We start from the raw sequence: 20,163 nt of genomic DNA, 5'->3' as shown, positions 1-20,163 counted from the left end.
TGTGTCAACATTTTTTACCAAATAAAAAACTGAAAAGTGGGGCGTGCAATATTATTCGGCCACTTTACTTTCAGTGCAGCAAACTCACTCCAGAAGTTCAGTGAGATGATCCAATGTTGTCCCAAATGACTAATGATGATAAATAGAATCCACTTGTGTGTAATCAAGTCTCCGTATAAGTGCACCTGCTCTGTGATAGTTTCAGGGTTCTGTTCAAAGCACAGAGAGCATCATGAAGACCAAGGAACACACCAGGCAGGTCCGAGATACTGTTGTGGAGAAGTTTAAAGCCGGATTTGGATACAAAAAGATTTCCCAAGCTTTAAACATCCCAAGGAGCACTGTGCAAGCAATCATATTGAAATGGAAGGAGTATCAGACCACTGCAAATCTACCAAGACCCGGCCGTCCCTCTAAACTTTCATCTCGAACAAGGAGGAGACTGATCAGAGATGCAGCCAAGAGGCCCATGATCACTCTGGATGAACTGCAGAGATTTACAGCTGAGGTGGGAGAGTCTGTACATAGGACAACAATCAGTCATACACTGCACAAATCTGGCCTTTATGGAAGAGTGGCAAGAAGAAAGCAATTTCTCAAAGATATCCATAAAAAGTATCGTTTAAAGTTTGCCACAAGCCACCTGGGAGACACAACAAACATGTGGAAGAAGGTGCTCTGGTCAGATGAAACCAAAATCGAACTGTTTGGGCACAATGCAAAACGATATGTTTGGCGTAAAATCAACACAGCTCATCACCCTGAACACACCATCCCCACTGTCAAGCATGGTGGTGGCAGCATCATGGTTTGGGCCTGCTTTTTGTCAGCAGGGACATTGAAGATGGCCAAAATTGATGGGAAGATGGATGGGGCCAAATACAGGACCATTCTGGAAGAAAACCTGTTGGTGTCTGCAAGAGACCTGAGACTGGGACGGAGATTTATCTTCCAACAAGACAATGATCCAAAACATAAAGCCAAATCTACAATGGAATGGTTCACAAATAAACGTATCCAGGTGCTGGAATGGCCAAGTCAAAGTCCAGACCTGAATCCAATTGAGAATCTGTGGAAATAGCTGAAAACTGCAGTTCACAAACGCTCTTCATCCAACCTCACTGAGCTCGAGCTGTTTTACAAGGAAGAATGGGCAAGAATTTCAGTCTCTCGATGTGCATAACTGATAGAGACATACCCCAAGCGACTTGCAGCTGTAATTGCAGCAAAGGGTGGCGCTACAAAGTATTAACGCAAGAGGGCCGAATAATATTGCACTCCCTACTTTTCAGTTTTTTATTTTTTTTTAAAGTTTGACACATCCAATTAATTTCATTCCACTTCACGATTGTATCCCACCTGTTGTTGATTCTTCACGGAAAATTAGAATTTTATATCTTTATGTTTTAAGCCTGAAATGTGGCAAGAGGTTGACCAGTTCAAGGGGGCCGAGTACTTTTGCGAGGCACTGTACCCACCAGGCATCACATCTGCATAGGTTGAGACAAAAATGCTAACAGCCAAGTGAGATTGATACTATTATTAGTTCCTGCTTATCAGATGGTGCAATGAGAAAAATAATTTTATTCTAAGATTAAATAACCTTTTGGACAGTTCTTGACTAGCACCCACAGTGGACAGTGCTGGTTCCCATGTGAGAGGCATTTCCCCATCGCTAAAATATGTTGGGTAGATGTATCTCAGGTTATATGCATGAGTGGTGTAAATGCATTTAAGTGAAACACACAATATACACAATGTTTTTAGCACCAATATTCCACCAACAGTTATTGCTGTTACACTCTTCTTGCTTAGGAACACCCATTGTCATGTCAAGGAACGATGGAACATTGTTACTTTAAAACGATTTTTGGACTTTTTGAAGCCAAAAACTTTTTCACAGAATATAAAATTTAAAACGGGAAATTGTAATAAAGAATTAGCAATTAAACGTATATTATTAATTATAAGAGTTAAAGAAAACTTGGAACATTACATACAATGTGCTTGTTAGCATGCAAATATTTTGTAATCTTACATGGTATTTCTGCATCCACGCCAGTATCTTCTGCCACTTTGAGAAATATCTGTGAAATGAACAAAATTAAAACATTTTTTTATTATATTTAAGAGTCTGAACTATTATTTACAGGACACCTCATTACAAGCACACAAGCATGATGAATTTTTTCTGATAACTATCCCACACACACGTGTAAACTCATTTGCAGGTTTATGTATTTGACAGTATTTATGAACACAAGAGTTCTACACAGACCTGCTATAGATGGTAAAATCTGCCATGCTTTTGTTAAAAACTGCTTTGATTAATGAATCTGGTGAGATGAACTTCATCTGAACACCTGTCACGTGGCTTTTCATAAATGAGTCCCCATCTTGGCTTTATTTACTTATGCAACTCGTTTCTCAGAGTTTAAAAACCAAGTCATGTGTTACCAAATCTGATTTCAAATATCACATAGTGTACATCGGCCATTCATGGTAATTTTACATGGTCATACTGTTTATTTAATGCTACCAAAAGTATCCCAATCCAAGCTTCTCAACTGTTGGAAATGTTTTTTTTAACTAACTTCCGTTACTTCTATAAGTTTAGGTTTATTTAATACCTAAATAATCACTGCAGTGTATTCAGGCTTCAAAAGATGAAATGGATGTGTGAAAAAAGCTTGTCATGGTTGAATTTTATTACATTTAAATAGGAATTATTCACATTGCCTTCTGGCCATGAGTGTCTCTGGCATGTCTAAGTTACATGAAGAGCATTAGCCAATAGCTGTGCAATTTTATGATCAAACAGCATGTCTGTCTGGCACCCTCACAACATGAGTCATCTGCATGGGAAAATTAGACCATATATAAAAGAAAAGCTAATATCTCTAACATGGGAATCATAAAGCAGTTTCCGTTATAATACAAAACTTAAATATTACTTGGTTAATTTTTGTTCAAATACATGTCATTTTGCTGATGCATCCAGGCAAATTAGAAAAACAACTCTGACAGCAAACTGATGCAAGAGGCTGAAATGTGTAAGGAGCAAAATTAACACCAATTTCAATAAAAACAAAAAACTGTAAGAGGAAAGATTGCTGAATAAAAGGCTGAAACTGTATTGAATTGGACCATGAGGCATTAATAAAAACACATTTAGCTCTAAATATATTGTTCTGGATAAACTATAGCTTTGATTTGCAGCAGAGAAACATCAAAGAATTATTGTTAACTCAACTATCTGCGATTGAAATGTTTTGGCCATTAAAACTACGTAAAATGCTTTAGATAACAAAGTATGCTTCCATTTTATAGTATCTTAAAAGGTGACTAAGAGAAATTATTTAAATAGCAGAACAAAGGAAGGGAAGGAATAAAAAAACCAAAAAGGTTTCAATCTTTGAACCAACATAAATTCCTAATTATACAGTCTTGGACACATTTATTGGAACACTTGGTAAAGATACACTATGTGTCAAAAATTTTAGACACACTTTCTTACTTTATGGGTCTTCTTTATATTCTTGACTATTTACATTATAGATTCTCACCAAAGTCAACGGAAGTGTGAATGAACACACATGGGATTATGTAGTAAACAGAAAGTGTGAAATAACTCTAAACATTTTTATATCTTAGATTCTTCAAAATAGCGAATCACTCACTGAAGTGTGGGAATCACTCACCGAAAGCATCAAAACGGTGACTGAACACATATGGAATTATGTAGCAAAAGGAAAATTGTAAAATAACTTTAAGGAATCTAAAATATAAAACATAATTAAAGTTGCCGCCCTTTCCTGTGATGACTTAAACATTTGCCTTTTGACTTGGCCGTTTCTCAATGAACTTCTGGGATGTTCTTTCAAGACTCTTCGGAAAACAATTTCGGGTGACCACCTCATGAAGCTCAGAGAGTAAAGCAATAATAAGAGCAAAGGGTGGCTATTTGGAAGAATCTAATATATAAAAACGTTTAGAATTATTTCACACTATTGTTTACTACATAATCCCATGTGTGTTCATTCACACTTCCGTTGACTTTGGTGAGAATCTACAATGTAAATAGTCATCAACATGAAGAAAAAGTGAAATGAGAAAGTGGTTCTAAAAGTTTTGACTGGTAGAGTGTGTGAAAACCTTTAAATAAATACATATTTTAAGCAGTAGCATAACCTCACACTGAAAAGTGTTAGGAAACCCAACCTTGATTTTAGAAACATCCCTGCTGCTACTTTGTTCAGCTGCCTGATGTGTCCAATATGACAGCATTTAGACTTCATCAGCAGTCTCAATAAATTATCCAGAGTCTTGGATCCTCTTATAAGGTCTTTTCTCCTCAGCTCACCCCTCAGGTTTTCTATAGGATTTAGGTCAGGGGACTGAGATGGCTATGGAAGAACATTTAATGTGTCGATTCTACCATATGTTTGGGACTATCCTTCTGAAATACTCGGTGACAACACATTTTTACAGCACTGGTAGATTATTTAAATTGTCTTGCTCTTTAAAAGAGTCAATAAATCTTGATTTTAATCTCACCTGACCAAATAATACAGTTCCAGTTTAAAGTTCCAGAAGAGTAAACGTCTTTTTTGGTGGACTGAAAAACTGAAAAGTTGTTTTCCAGGCATGACAACCAGCAAAACAAATATGGGTTATCGTCTAGGCTGGGGGTCGGTGTCTAAAAGAAATGGGCCTCTGTATCATACCATATTTATACCCCTGTGAAGCAGAAAGTCATGAAATATGATTTAAACGTTCCTTTTAACTCAACATAAAATTGTAAAGTATGCAAAAAAACTGCTTTAGTTACATTTATTTAATAGAGACTGTTAGGTGTACCAATTATTGTGACACCAGTGATTTGGTGAAACAAAAAGATTATTTCTTAACATGGGATTTTTACCCTACTTAATAAATGCAAAACAAAAAAGGTTAGAATTCTACTAAAATTCTCAGAGTCAGCTTATGCTTTTCCAGTGCTGTCAAATTTCACATTAAGTTTACCTCCTCCAATGTGGTGTCAGAGATACCATAGCTGGTCAGGCCAAGGTCAGCCATGGCAAGATCAAGCTTGTGGAAGAGTGTGGCAAAGGTCCCATCTCTTGCTCCACTGTAGGGCAGGATGAACGTGATCTCCTGACCAATGCTCTCCAAAAATGTAGCCTCTGGTACATGGCGGCACACTAGCTGAGTCACAGAGGCAAGATCTGCTTTAAGGAAAAAACAATACAGAATTGATCAAAAGAACAGACTGTACAGAATGTGAAGTTTTCCAAAAAACATAAGAGATGAAAGTATTCCCTTCCTATATGTTAATCATACTTTTTGATTTTGTGCATTTTTGCGTTCCTTTAAATAATTTAAAAGTAGACACCAGCAGATTGCTGGAAAATTGCAAACAAATGCGATGATAAAAGATCTTCTGTCAAATTCAGTATTGGTGTAATACTTGCAAAGATATCAAAACCATGAAAACAAACAGAGAAACATGTTTGGAAGGTTGTGCACCTGATGATTTGACATTTACAAAAATACTTTGTCGGTACACACTGTCACTCCTCTCTGTCATCTGCTCTGAAGCGGGGATTTAGTGAGGATCAGTCCGCACAGCGTTGCAGAACACAACACATCCATTATTGATCCAGAGCCTCTCATACATAATTACTGAAGCTTAACAACTACTGGCTTGGTACTTTGTGGAGAAGTAAATGGATCTACCTTACACTTCCGACTGAATTATTTTTTGAATGCATGTGCGGTTGTGTGTAGTGATGTGGTCTGCTTATTTTAGACTAATAAGGAATAATGGGCTGTCACTTATAGAAATGTGATTACTTCTTCCATATCATTTTCTATGAAATATTTAACCATAATATGCTAAAATAAGGTGGTTTTCTTGGTATGCTTATGGAGTTGCAAAAGGAAATGGAAGATAAACAAGTGACTCAAACTGCAATCTCTGCCCTTTGTGTGAAGGTGTGTTTGCAATAGTTCTGTCCTGTGGGTTTCTGTCTTGATGGATGGATGGATTGATGGATTCAGTTTGATTAATTTATTTTTACTTTGTATTTGTGCAAACACGTGAATGACGCAAACTACAAACACATAAATACACAAACACAAAAATCCAATTCAACAGAAAAGCGCTGCAAAAGACAAATGCTGCAAATACGAAAACAGCAGCAAATAGCACAAACAACAAGATAAAAAATAAAAAGCTGCAAACTCCCTCCACAAAAACAAAAGTGCACCAGACAACTAAGGGGAGTCGACTAACAGGTCATATGGGATCAGACACTCAGTAAACACATTAACAGGACTGCCCAGAAGAAACTTGAAGGGAAGAAAGAAAAGGTACGTTTAGCATTATGACTTTTTTATACAAGTGGTTGTAATACTTCACAATACTATAGAAAAGCAGCATATTATGTCAGTAATATTAGTCGTCGACTCCCTCTAGTGTTCTGGTGCTCTTCAGTTTCGTGGAGCGAGTTTGCAGCTTTTTTAAGTTGCTGTTGTTTTTGCTATTTGGTGTTGTTTTCGTATTTGCAGCATTTTTCCTTTTTCTCCTCAATCCTGCCGTGACGCATTCCCTGGTGGAAGCAGAGGCTGGGGACTTGGGGGTTGGACTCTTTCATCACCCAGGCTGAAGTCACCGAGGTGGTTAAAAATCTCCTCAGTGGCAGTGCTTCAGGGGTGGATGGGATCCACCCTGAGTACCTCAAGTCTCTGGATGTTGTGTCTTCAACATTGCGTGGCGGTTGGGGACAGTGCCTCTGGACTGGCAGACTGGGGTTATGGTCCCCTTCATAAGAAGAGTGACCGGAGGGTGTGTTCCAACTATAGGGGGGTCACACTCCTCCCTGGTGTGGGCCTCCCTGGTAAGGCAAGGTAAGGGTAAGGGTATTGGAGAGGAGAGTCGACCCTCTGCAGGGTACTCAAGGGTTCATGGGAGTTTGCCCAACCGGTCCAGATGTGTTTTGTGGACCTGGAGAAGGCATTCGACTGTTTCCCTCGTGGTGTCCTGTGGGGGGTGCTCCAGGAGTACGGAGTCGGGGGCCCTTTATTAGGGGCCCTCCGTTCCCTGTACAAGCGGAGCAGGAGTTTGGTCCACATTGCCAGCACTAAGTTGGACGTGTTCCCGGTGCATGTTGGACTCTGGCAGGGCTGCCCTTTGTTACTGGTCCTGTTCATAACGTTTATGGACAGGATTTCTAGGCGCAGCCAGGGGCCACAAGGGGTCTGGTATGTGGACCAGTGGATTTCGTCTCTTCTTTTTGCAGATGACATGGTCCTGCTGGGCCCTCTAGTCAAGACCTACAGCATGCGCTGGGGCAGTTCACAGCCGAGTGTGAAGTGCTGGGATGAAGATCAGATCCTCCAAGTCCGAGGCCATAGTTCTCAACCAGAAAAGGGTGCTTGTCCTCTTCAGGTTGGAGGGGAGTTCCTGCCTCAAGTGGAGGAGTTCAAGTATCTTGTTCACGAGTGAGGGAAGGATGGAACGGGAGATCGACAGACGGATCGGTGCGGCTGCCGCAGTAGTAGGGACACTGTGCCAGTCCGTTGTGGTGAAGAGAGAGCTTAGCCGAAAAGCGATGCTCTCAATTTACCGGTTAGTCTACGTTCCTACCCTCATCTATGGCCATGAACTTTGGGTCATGACCAAAGGAACCAGATCCCGGATACAAGCGGCTGAAATGAGTTTGCTCCATAGGGTGTCCTCCCTTAGAGATAGGGTGAGGAGCTCAGCCATCCGGGAGGAGCTCGGAGTAGAGCCGCTGCTCCTCCACATCGAGAGGAGCCAGTTGAGGTGCCTCGGGCATCTATACCGGATGCCTCCTGGACGCCTTCCTCGGGAAGTGCTCCAGGCACGTCCCACCATGAGGAGGCCCAAGGGACCGCCCAGGAGCCTAGGAACGCCTTGGGCTCTCCCTGGAGGAGCTGGAGGTGGTGTCTGAGGAGAGGGATGTCTGGGTGTCTCTGCTGAGTTTGCTGCCCCCGCGACCCAGTTCTGGATGAAGCGGAAGATGATGAGTACGAGCATTTGTTCTTTTGCTTTTGTCTATTTTTGGTGATTGCACTTATGCAGCGGTTTTTCTGTTGCGTTGGTTTTTTTGTGATCGCATGTTTTGGAGTCTGCATCATTCATGATTTATGTGGTTTTCATTATTTATGTGTTTGCAGCAAATATTTGCTGTTTGAGGCTCGTTCAGCCATTTGCTGCATGTTTGCACCTGTCAGCCAACGTTTATTACAAAGACAAAATAAGTGAGCTATAATAGATGCCTAAACATACAAATACATATCTAAATGAAGGATCTTATTTAAATCAATAAAGTTTAAATGAATCTTGTCCAGTTTAGTATAATGGTATTTCTAAAGTCAGTTACTTAAAAAGATGAAGGATTAAGAAAGGTAAAAACAGAAAAGGTAAAGATCAGTTTGAATCAGAACTTCTTTTCATCACCGTCTTGCTTTCCCGAAAGGTTTTGAAGAAGGACAAAGAATGTTAGAATTAAAAAGACAGTTGGTGCATACGAGTAACCAAGATACCCTTGTACCTGTTGGGTCAGAATTGTCCCACGTGTGACTGCCAAAGCCATCATCTGGACTACTTCTGAAAGGACGGTCTGTCTCCTGTTAATCAGAATTGGATTAGAAAGGCTCTATTGTACCTTACCCATTAGAATGATGAGCAGTGCCTCCTTGAGGACTCCTCAGGAGCATTAATCAAGTAATGTGCTTCTGCAAGTTTCTACCTAATTAGTCTAAATAAAGCTGTGTGCATACATCAGCAGGTAATGTGTAATCTGTGATGGAATATGTGTCCATAGTTCTCATCTTTACAACAATACAGCAGAAAATAAATGTTTAATCCCAAAAAATATTGAGTGACCTACAATTTCTACAATAAGATAATACAATAAAATAATATCGTAATATCATAAAATATGTGTGCATAGTTAGATGAGAGAAACAGAATTGCAGCCTCTACTCTAATTTATCCCAAAGGTGTTCAAGAAGGCTGAGGTCAGGACAAACTGGCAGGCTAGTCAAGTTTCTCCACACCAAACTTCATGCACCTTGCTGAACTTGTTAGCTGAATTAATAATATATTTATTTTCTTACACAATTTATATTTTAGAGTGCATTCCAGGAATAGATGCCTAGATTTTAGTGTGATTGCGCATGGGGATTTGTTACATTGGAGAACTTTTGGGTTTAAGGATTATGATGTGTGTGTTATGTTTGTGGGAATAGGTTTAATCTGACTCTCACTGTGAGTCCCTAACCTGAACAACCACTTAAACAAACTGATGGAAGATCTGGTGAGAAGAGGTAAGGTTGAAGTGTTGTGTGCAAGGAACAATGTGTAGTTGTTGCTTTGCACACTTTTAACACATTAGTTAGGATAGATGCCTATATCTTAACCAAGTGGTATCACCACTCCAATTTCACCCTTGATTGTACAGAAATCTAACTACTCTACCTGCAAACAAGGCACATATGCTGAGAGACTGGCAAAAAATTATCCAAAACTAACACACGCTTACTGTTTGTTCCTCCCTGGACAGATTTTGTTTGATATTTTTACGTTGACTAGTCATCTTTTCCATCTCATCTCTGACCAGAGTCAGGTAGTAGCCACTGCCGAAACACTTCTTGAGGAAGAGCGAGGAGCCACAGCATTGCATCTTTCCTTGGGAGATGATGGCTATGCGATCTCCTAAGATGTCTGCCTCATCCATGTGGTGTGTTGACAAAATGATGGTGCGACCTTAGGAGAAATAAAATAGAAATGTGATTTAAATCGTAGCTGAAAGAAAGAATACAAACCATACTCCAGGTACGACTTGTAACCGTATCATTCATGCAAATCCATCCAAATCTTTTTTTAGACACAGTCTCCTAAAAATTAGTTGATATCAAAATTTGTCTCATGTTGTCACTTATCTTCTTAGTGTCGATTTCACTGTGATCTATTTTTTTATTCATGCTTTTGTGCGTGGCAACAAAGCAAACTCAAGAAAAACGTGTAGGCGTGAAACTGGGACATAATTAAAATGACGATAAAGGCCTTCCACAGCCTGCTTTCCAACATTTCTATGGGAAACAAATTTTACTCCATCTCTCTGTTTTGTTCCCCAGGTACTTTGGTTCGAGAGGCATCAACTGAATGCAACTGCAGTGACAAAAACGGCATGAATCACACGATTATTCACAGGTGTTCTAATCCTTTTACATCACGTCGGATCAGATAACACATATTAATTATCACATACCCCAGAAAGCAAGAGAAAAAAAGGCAGATCTGTAATGAAGTCACAGTGTGGTCCTGTCTCTGCTGTCTGCATTAAAGCCGCATCAGAGAGAAATCTGTTATTTGATCCAGTCATGTTTTTAAGTAGGAAACATTTAACATGTTACAACTATTACAATGAAAGAAAGCTGCTTTGAAATGGTTTGTTAAGATAATTATTAAAGCATAAATTAATTGTAATCACATGCTACAGACACACCTTTATAATAATGGAACAGTTATTCGCACATAGATTTTTATTATATCCTCACAGTTCAGCTGGTTAAATCCTTTAACAACAGCATAACACAGTAAAATCAGTGACTTCAAACATGAAAATGACATGTATTATTATTTTTTTTATGATTACAAATTTGATTGTATAAAATGGATTGTATTTAGAATAGGGTAACTGATTAAGCAACTGTCCCGAATCACACAGGCATTTTAAAAAGACAAATAGTGCAAATATAAACAACTGCTCCATGAAAATACTTGGACTGCTTGAAAAGTTTCAAGTTTGGGTTTGTTTAGACAACATAAATTTACTCTTGAAGCTGTTAGCTTGAGTACTTAGCATAAGTAGCTGCTAGCTTCAGAAGTTGTCAGTGGAAGTAGATGCTAGGCAAAGTAGATTTTAGCTTGTGTAGCCTTTAGCTTGAGTAGTTGTCAACTGAAATAACTGTTAGGCTAAGTAGCTATAAGCTTGAGTAGCTGTTAAATTCAGTAGCTTTTAGTTAAGGGAGCTGTTGCTTGAGGTCTTGTTACAATGTCATTAGCTGGTGTAGCTGTTAGCTTTAGTAGCCCTTAGCTTAATTAGGCATTGGCTTAAGTAGCTGTCATCTGAACTAGCGGTTGACTTATGTAGCAATTAGCTACAGTAGCTCTTAGCTTAAGTAGCTAATTGTTAATTTAAGTAGCTACATATTAGCTTGACCTTACTCATTTTCTAACCAATTTTTTTCCCAAACTGTTACTCCATATTGCTTAAAGTACACCGCTAAACCTCACTTCAATAGAATTAAAATATCTCTTTTAACCTCAGTGATATTTTTAAATAAATTATATATATTATTATGGAGAAAATATATCATCATAACCTTAATAATTATTTCAAAGATATTTGTAATTTTTCTCCTCTGCTCACAAAAGTCAGATTTTAGTTTTTTGCTGTTTTCCTGCAGCATCCGCAGTTCTCACAACCTAAAGAGAAACATCTCTATATATGTGAGATATAAGACATCAGCTTACTAAATTTACAAACCAGGGTTTTCACCCTTTCCTCACAAATGGTGGGGGTGGTTTTTACTGCAAAGGGTCATACACGGTGCTGAGTATGGCTGTTTTTGTACAAAGTTAAATCTGTATCCTCACAAGTCACATTATCCCGGGGACGAGGACACACTGAGAGGTCATTAACTGTGGCTCGATGCAGCCATTTTGCTTGTCCAACTATTTCTGTGTCTTCTCTCTCTCTTTCTCTCTCCACACCAATGTATGCCGTGTCACCAGCTGAGCTGCCAAATCTATCTCTTCACTCTAAAGCATTGCTGCATTATGTTATGCCTTGCAAGCGCAGCTTACCTTTTATATAAAATGAAAAAAATATTCAGGTTCATGAATGCACGCAACCTAGTCAATTTAAAATACAGGAGAGAAACATTATTCTTGAAAAAAGGGGTACGGCTGAAAGGATTGCAGTTTAGTTCAGTAACTGACTGGCTGCATTTTGCATGCGATGCTCAAACCTGAGAGATGAATTTGTGTGTGTGTGTGTGCGTGTAAATAAAAGAATTCTGAAAAGCATTGAATCACTTGCGAGTTGGGAGAAAAAAAAAAATTTGTTTGGACTGCAGAAGACCCATATATATATTGATTTATAGCGTGTTGTTGCACATTACAGCATACAGTTATATATCAAGGGTGTGTTCAGGTAAATTGCTGTACTTGCAATGCATACAGCAAAGAGGAGCTAGAAAACTGGATTCTTTTATTTAGATTCCTTTAATCTAAATCAAGTTGATAGAAATAGATTCCACAGTGGTTAAGAAAGGCAGAACAAAAATATAATGAACTTCCGCATTGCGATAAATTATATAACCTAACTATTAACTGCTGTTGGTGATTGTCGTCTCAGATCAATTAGTTCTTCCAATATAATTTAGAACCTGTCCATTAGGTTATACTAAACAGATGTCCTGGCATTCAGTGTAAAACTTTAACATATATATATAACCACTCTCAAAGGTAGTCAGACAGTAGGGTTAGTGGGATGCGGCGCTGGTGGTGTAGGGCTTAGCGCGCGACCACATATAGAGGAAGTAGTCCTCGAAACGGCCATCCCGGGTTTGAGTCCCCGGACCCAACAACCTTTGCTGAATATCTCCACCTCTCTTTGCCTGTCCTTCCTGTCTGTTAGTGTAAAATGTCCATGAGGTAAGATGTTGTGTGATGTCATAAAAAGATTCCCAGACTGACAGTTTTGGTGCTGATTTTTGCTGTTATGTCCTGTGTTGCACTGCATGAAAAAAAAAAAAAAAAACCTGTTGCAAAACTTTTATCCCATTTGTTCCGCAACAATGACTTAAGCCCCACATTGATTAGCCTTTGGGGCATAAAAAATTATGTATTGCCTGAAAACACATGCTGCAGTACTCGGAGTCTGCACTGGAAATTGTTGGTACAATGGTTCAGTTAGAATTTTCTCAATTCCATCAGGTTTTTACTGCAAATGCATAAAGCCATTTAGAATTTATTTCCATTCATTTTGCACAAATTTCTATCACATCTCATATGCATGCTGTAATTTCATATACATGTGCTTTTGTATTTTTTATGCCCCCATGATGCTTTCTCCCTTACATGTCTATGGGATAAAAGGTCAGTCAGTCACTTTCTACCGCTTCTTCCATAGAGGGTCGCGGGGAAGCAGGTGCCTGACTCCAGCAGTCTATGGGCAGGAGGCAGGGTACACCCTGGACAAGTCGCCAGTCCATCGCAGGGGATTAAAGGTTCCCTGCTTTAAATAAATAACATTCCAGCTTCATCTTTCTACATGCAATGACCCAATTTTTTTTTTTCCTTTGCAGATGCTCTACCTGCACTGATGAAGATTTGTTCACTGCTTAATGCTTTGCGTGGCTCATCTAATAGGAAAGTGAGCGCTAATTCCTAATTAAATCAACTAAAAATTATTCAACCACATGGGGGCAGAATGTATAACTGTGTACACAGCATTTAACATTCAGCCCGAGATGGTTAAGCAGTCCTTAAGCATGGCAGAAAACAAAAACAAGATGACCATGACCACAAGACACAAAGACAAAAAGTAACTTACTCATCTTTACATTGCTACACACTGTAAAGTTTACGCACTTCAATGTAATACACTCAAGATTTATACAACTGGGGTGCATCATAAACATTACCCATACTTCATATGTATTCAATGTATTGGAGACTTACAAACTGCTCCTTATGTCCTTCATATGTTTGACGCAACATAAAAAGCATTCACTAAGCAAGTGTCTGATTTATGAAACATATTTTCTCCCATATATAACATAAATAAACATATAAGATTAATACAAATGATATTATGAATATTTCTAGTTAAAATTTAGGAAACTGGTGAGTGATTCTCATAAGGGTGATAAGCCTAACTGAAAGTGAGAACTTGCCAAGCAATTTTGAAAGACTTATACTAATATACAGTATTTTAAAAACAAGGACACTATATTTTGTCTTTTTTTTTATTTAAAAAAAAAAACAAGTTAAAGCTGTGTTTTACAGAATCTGTTGTTATATTTCTGTATTAGATTAATTCACTTTAGGTTTCACCAGTTTACCAAATGTAATTTCCATGTTTGTCCACATAAATATAAAACAAATGCTCTTTTTTACACAAAAGGAGTAATTGTTTCATAGATCTATGTTTTTTAAAGAACATGCGTCAACTTTTTATTTGACCAGTTTATGTTTAACTAGTCAAGGCATTTTAGATTTTGAACTACAGATGATCATAGACTTCAAAGTTCTTGAAAAACAGTGAAAAAACACTTAAATTTAGTGCCACTTTTTAGCATAATTAAATTCATCAACCACCCATGGTACACAGCTACGTTTTCTTACAACACAGAGGAGGGCAAAAATCCAGTTCACTGAACATGCAAACAAACAATAAAGACCTGGTTAGATCCTGGGCATAGAGGCCTAATCTATAAAGACTGGGGTAGCTGAACATTATTCAACTTCCAGCAATAGATAATGACCAAAAAGTCACAATTTGCTATTTTCTTCTTTTTTCTCTCTTTTGTTTCCTTATTTCTTTCTCTCTCTTTTTCTTCTTTTTATCCTAAGTCATTATAAGGCCTTCCAATGAGTACAAAAAATAATAATGTAAGGTTCTAATGTAATGTAAGAGAAAAAGCAAAACAAAAATCAAAAATAAACCTAGAAGTCCATAAATAATGTTAGTGTCAACATGTTGACAGAAATTAGCTGTTATGACAAACATGTCAATATCGGACTAATTAAACCTACTCTGATAGTTAAATTGAACTTATAAAAGCATAATAACAAACAATTTAAATTCAAAGGACTTAATTTCCACTAATTATAGGGTACAGTGCCACCAAACAAATCAGCCACTACTAAGCTTAATTCCACTTTGGGGCCATGTGGTCAACCTGTCCATGTGGAAAACCTCCACATTTAATAAGCTGTGATGAACTGTAACATGAAGTCTAATTTCAGCCTCCACTTTTTCATACAAATAGATTCCCTGTAGCATTTTCCCTCATCCCTTGCTTAATGACAAGCTTAATAACACTGTGGCTCAAATAAAACCAGAGAGAAACAAAAATGAGTCATTTCGAGCAATGTGGGGGTTCTCATTAGAACCGAGTTATCTGCAGCTACCGATTGGAGTGAAAAGGGCTTGATTAGAGAGAGGCAGATGCTAATGACACAGTGAGGGCAGAATGTCACTCAGTGCACATTAAACATTTAGACATTTGCAGAGAAAATGTGCATGCTCTGCTTATAGTCTTCAGCAACCACAGTGTATATAAAGACAGAAACTGACAGGCTGACTAATTCTGCAGACCATTAGGGAGTCTGTCAATAAAAGCTACTTGTCTTCTTTTCCACTTCAACCTGTGTTTGTTCTATTTACAATTTCTGTCCATTATCGGCTGAGTTTTACTGACAGCAAGGAAAACAAAATACTTTCTAGTGATTCTGAATGCCTGATTGCTTTAATAGCATACATTTAAGAGTTAGCCCTGTTGGTCGCAAAGTAAATATTCAGGATTTGTTTCTTAGTTTGAAAGAGATCAAATGAGCTATAAGCAATCCAAGATATTCTATGAACATTAAAGGCTTCAAAATTGTATATAGTTCTGAATTCATACCTTGTTTGTACTTTAACAGTAGTTCCCAGATCCCCCGTCGAGCATAAGGGTCTACTCCGGCTGTTGGTTCATCCAGGATGACAATCTTTGAACCACCGACAAATGCTATGGCCACGGAAAGTTTTCGCTGCATCCCACCTGAGAAGCATTAAAGAAAGTTCAGTTTTTGTCTCATCTGACCAGGAGCACCTTCTTCCACATGTTTACTGTGACCCCTACATGGCTTGTGGCAAACTGCAAACTGGGCTACCTTTGGCTTTATTTCAACATTTGCTACAACTATGTCCCGTTAACAAATTTATAACAGAGTTATCATGGACATCTTGGCTGCTTCTCTGATTAATGCTGCCTTTGCTCTAGTCTGTCAGTTTAGGTGGACATTGAAGTTTGTGGTTGTCACATGACAAAATGTGGAGAAGCGGAAGGATTGTGAATACTTTTGAAAAGGCACTGTGCACACTTATAATTTAACCAGATGTTAATAAGGAGAAACAGTCATATTTGTATTTCTCTTAGACATTCTACTTTTATCATAAGCAAAATACCACACGGTCATGTGTCAGCATCAAGTTTCAAATTCAATACGGACACAATTTTTGGAAGTGATTATGGAATAAATATGATGAGATGGTCCGCTCTGTGTTTTATTGCCTTTTGGATTCTGAGAAATGACTGATGGCCAGGACGCAGATACACTTTCACAACAATAATTCTTGGCTCCTCTCTCTTAGCGGCCTCTTCAAAATGCATCCAGTGCAGTGCTAATGTAGTGGAAATGTCAGCATAGATCAACCTTGAAAGTCATATTTCAGTGATTTTGCTCACAAGCAATTGGGACAATTTATCAAATAGAACCTGCTTGTACCCCCCAGACAATGAATTACAGAGCACAGGTACAGTGGGTGTGGGATACAGATACATGCAGGTGTTGAAGGAGGAATAGCTTATTATTAGCATTTCTTCTTAAGAAAAAAATAAATCAAAACACGCGTACACACATCCACAACTAAATATATAGGTCGGCATACTGTCAGTCAGACCATCTGAGATGTATCCCAGATGTGTCATGGTACACTGAGCCTCACCTGACAGGTTCTTAGCAAGATCCTTCCGCTTGTGTGGTAAACCAACATCTTTAATCATCTGGTCCATCTCAGATTTAACCTCACTGCGACTACATCCCTTCAGCCTGGCATAGAAGTAAATGTGCTCCTCCACAGTGAGCCTGGGAAGTAAGAAAAGCATGTAGGACCTGTTCAGCTAATGTTTAAAGACGCACAAGTGGCCTTATTTCTGTCTGCTTTGAAATAAATGTGTCAGTGTGATTCATTTCTCTCTAGATGTCAAAGATAATCTTAAATAAACAGTTTTGAACAAAAGAACACCATTTATTAATATAATTTGACATGTTTTATGGATGGATGGATGGATGGATGAATGGATGGATGGATGGAATAAAAACATTTTAATCAAATTCTATCTTTTTCCAGACTGCATAGGAATCCGGAATTAATTTTTAGGTGATCAGTTTTGCATTAGATACCATGGTGTCAGTTAGAGTTTTGGGGAAAATGCGTTTGTTTGTTTGTTTGTGTTTGTAGCAGTGCAATTCATCATTTGAAATTATTTTAGTTGTACTGCTGTCAGAAGTACGTTTGGATAAAAGTTTTAAATTTGATAAACAGGTCACTATAGTAGTCTGGTCCAGCTTTTTCCATCTGAGGCTGATCCCTAAAATCCAACGCTGTTTGTCTACTTCATGGTGCCCTTGAAAGGGTGATTGACTATTTTGTTACTTTTAGACTGGACTGCTGCAACTCTTTCTACTGGGATGGACAACTCTTATGAACACAAGCAGGTTCCCAGCAGAACTCTGAGGTCTGGTAATCTGCTGCTTCCTGATGTTCCTATGACTTGTGGGCAGAGACAATGCTTTTTCTGGCACGACTCTCAAACTTTGGAATGATCTCCCACTCACTGTAAGGATGGCCAGTACCTTGAATGATTTTAAATCCCTTAATTTGGCTTTTAATTCTGGATGAGCAGAAGTATCAGGATGGTTTAACAATAGTTTATTTTTATTTTTATTATTCTTATCTTTTTATTGTTTTAACTGCTCTTATTCTACTGGCTTTACTCTAGATTTATGTTTATTGCTCATTTCATGTTTTTGTATTTCTTTTATTTTATAGACCTGCACAGCATTGGTCACTTTGGGTGTGTAAAGAGCTCTATAAATAAAGCTTGCTTGATTGATTGATTGATTAAAGATCATTGTTTTTAAATGGGCAAAATGAATATTTTTGAATCATGTGTAACTGGAGAGTCTGAGTCATTATGAGGCCTCATTATGTGTAAGATGACACAGTTGTGCATAGACCCACAGCCTTCCACTTTGTAATCTGAAAAACAGAATGACTTAACCTTGTTAATTCACTCACTCATTAAATAGGACATTATGCTGCGGACACATTCCCAAATACTTCCGAATGTTGTCTATGTCGGTGCGAATGTCATGTCCGTGAATGAGGGCTGTTCCTGATGTAGGTGGGAACAGTCCTGTCAGAATTGACCTACAAAGAGGAAAAACCTTTGAATTTATTGAAAAAAAAAAGAAAAAATGACCCTAACCAAACAACCAAATTAAATACAAACCTGACTCAGGTACTGAAAATTCTGTCAGGAGGGATAGGCAAAAATTCAAACAAACTACTGTGAGAAGCTTGTAGAAGGACGCCCAACACATTTGATGTCATGCTGTATACAAGGCAATTCTACCGACTACTAAGGAAATTTATATATACATCTGACTTTGAATAGTAAAAAAGAAAAAGAAATGTAATTATTCTGGCATGTGGAAATAGAAATAGTTTGTCATCTTAACTGAATTGAAACAGAAAAAGTTCACTCTGACTCAGTGTCAGACAGTTTGAAGAAACTTGTGTCTTTAAATATCTCTAAGTTTCTGTGTAGTGATTTTAAAAGTCTCTTTTCTGTAGTGGGTAGTGTGGGGCAAGTTTTTTTTTTTTCTGTAAAAATACTCCTGAGTTAAATAAATACCTTTGTCTCAAAATATTTATGATACAAAAGCCCCCTAAATTATAATTAAAACTAAATTACTGAAACATGAAATAAAACCATCGTGCATTTTTAGTAACGGTTTAGCCTTTTCTTCTTCCTACTCACAAAAAACATCAGCTGTAAGATCCCATTTCCCGGATAAGGAGATGTTGTCATTCATAAAATCCAGTGACCATGGGTTTTAGTATGTGAAAAGTCCTTACTCTGTCCTTCCTCTTATTGTCCCGTTATGTTTCATTCCAGTGGCTCAGAGCAGACGTCTTCCCTGCAGCCCTTAGTCCTGCATCACTTGCTCTCTCTGTCACTCAGAATTTCTGGGCCACTGGCTTTCATTTATTTTCTGTCATCCAAAACCCTAACCAACCTTTCTTAGCTTTTTCCCAAGCCGCAATTAGATAACTCCCACTCTCGGTTACAACAGCAGACTCTTTCTGATGGATGTACTCACAGTAAAATCACTCTTTTAAAAGCAGTAAACTAAATAAATGCAGCAACAGTAAAGTCAGCAGTTTATTTTAATGTTCAATAGGCACAAAAGCTGAGACAAGTTGGAAAATACAAGAGAGTAAAATAATATGTCTCACATTGTGGTTGTTTTTCCAGCTCCATTGTGGCCCAAAAATGATGTGATGTGATTCTCAAAGAAGTCCACACTCAGGCCGTCAACCGCCAGCTTTTTCCCGGTTTTGTAGATTTTGACAAGATTGCGAATTGACACCCCTACTTTCACACCGGGAGGTGGTCTTTCAAAATATCCTTCATGAAGACAAACAGATATTCCCATATAGAGGAAGAAGGAAAAAATAATGTATTTTAAAGAATCAGGACACCAATAAAATGAGAAAGCCTCTTGTAGTGTTTATGAGCAAATAAATTAACATTGTCTAAAAAGAGCAAAAAACAAATAAATGGATAAAAAAAAAAAAAAAATATATATATTAATAAAACGTTAATGAAAAATGACTTACATGATCATAATGCTCGTTGCTGAAATGTTTATAGGTATAACATCCGCATTAACACCAGTGTTTTTTTGCATGTAGGTTTTGATCATGTTTTATTATATTTTCTTTTAACTTATATTCAAGAAAACTCAATAAAGTAATCTAAATAATATTAAAACAAAATAATTAAAACACATTATCAAAAAAATGAAAAAAATGAATAAAAGCTGTAAATATAAAAAACAAAACACATTAAAACACAAAACAATCCTACAGTAAAAAATAGATTAAAAAAACACATTGGCACAAAATGAGTTTAAATGACAGCATGTCAAAATGACATTTACAGCATTTGCATCAATATTTACATCAATTTATTTTTGAATGCTGTTAAAAAAAGGAA

General features: G+C 37.8%; 1 protein-coding gene across 1 annotated transcript in view; it reads right to left on the bottom strand.

The window, feature by feature from the left end:
* LOC124880928 (phospholipid-transporting ATPase ABCA1-like) overlaps positions 1 to 20,163 on the bottom strand; it is a 283,949-nt gene that overhangs the window by 156,660 nt on the left and 107,126 nt on the right. Inside the window, exons 19-26 of the mRNA XM_047386373.1 lie at positions 19,401 to 19,572; positions 18,177 to 18,308; positions 16,821 to 16,960; positions 15,736 to 15,873; positions 9,576 to 9,799; positions 8,583 to 8,658; positions 5,026 to 5,231; positions 2,039 to 2,087 (exon numbers count right to left, since the gene is read on the bottom strand). Of these exons, the coding sequence (XP_047242329.1) occupies positions 2,039 to 2,087; positions 5,026 to 5,231; positions 8,583 to 8,658; positions 9,576 to 9,799; positions 15,736 to 15,873; positions 16,821 to 16,960; positions 18,177 to 18,308; positions 19,401 to 19,572 (1,137 nt within the window). The remainder of the gene's footprint in view (positions 1 to 2,038; positions 2,088 to 5,025; positions 5,232 to 8,582; positions 8,659 to 9,575; positions 9,800 to 15,735; positions 15,874 to 16,820; positions 16,961 to 18,176; positions 18,309 to 19,400; positions 19,573 to 20,163) is intronic.

Source organism: Girardinichthys multiradiatus, chromosome 14 (genome assembly GCF_021462225.1).
Source record: "Girardinichthys multiradiatus isolate DD_20200921_A chromosome 14, DD_fGirMul_XY1, whole genome shotgun sequence".
Lineage (NCBI taxonomy): Eukaryota > Metazoa > Chordata > Actinopteri > Cyprinodontiformes > Goodeidae > Girardinichthys > Girardinichthys multiradiatus.
The sequence above is the reverse complement of the archived record's forward strand: the minus strand, read 5'-3'. Positions and strand labels throughout refer to the sequence as shown.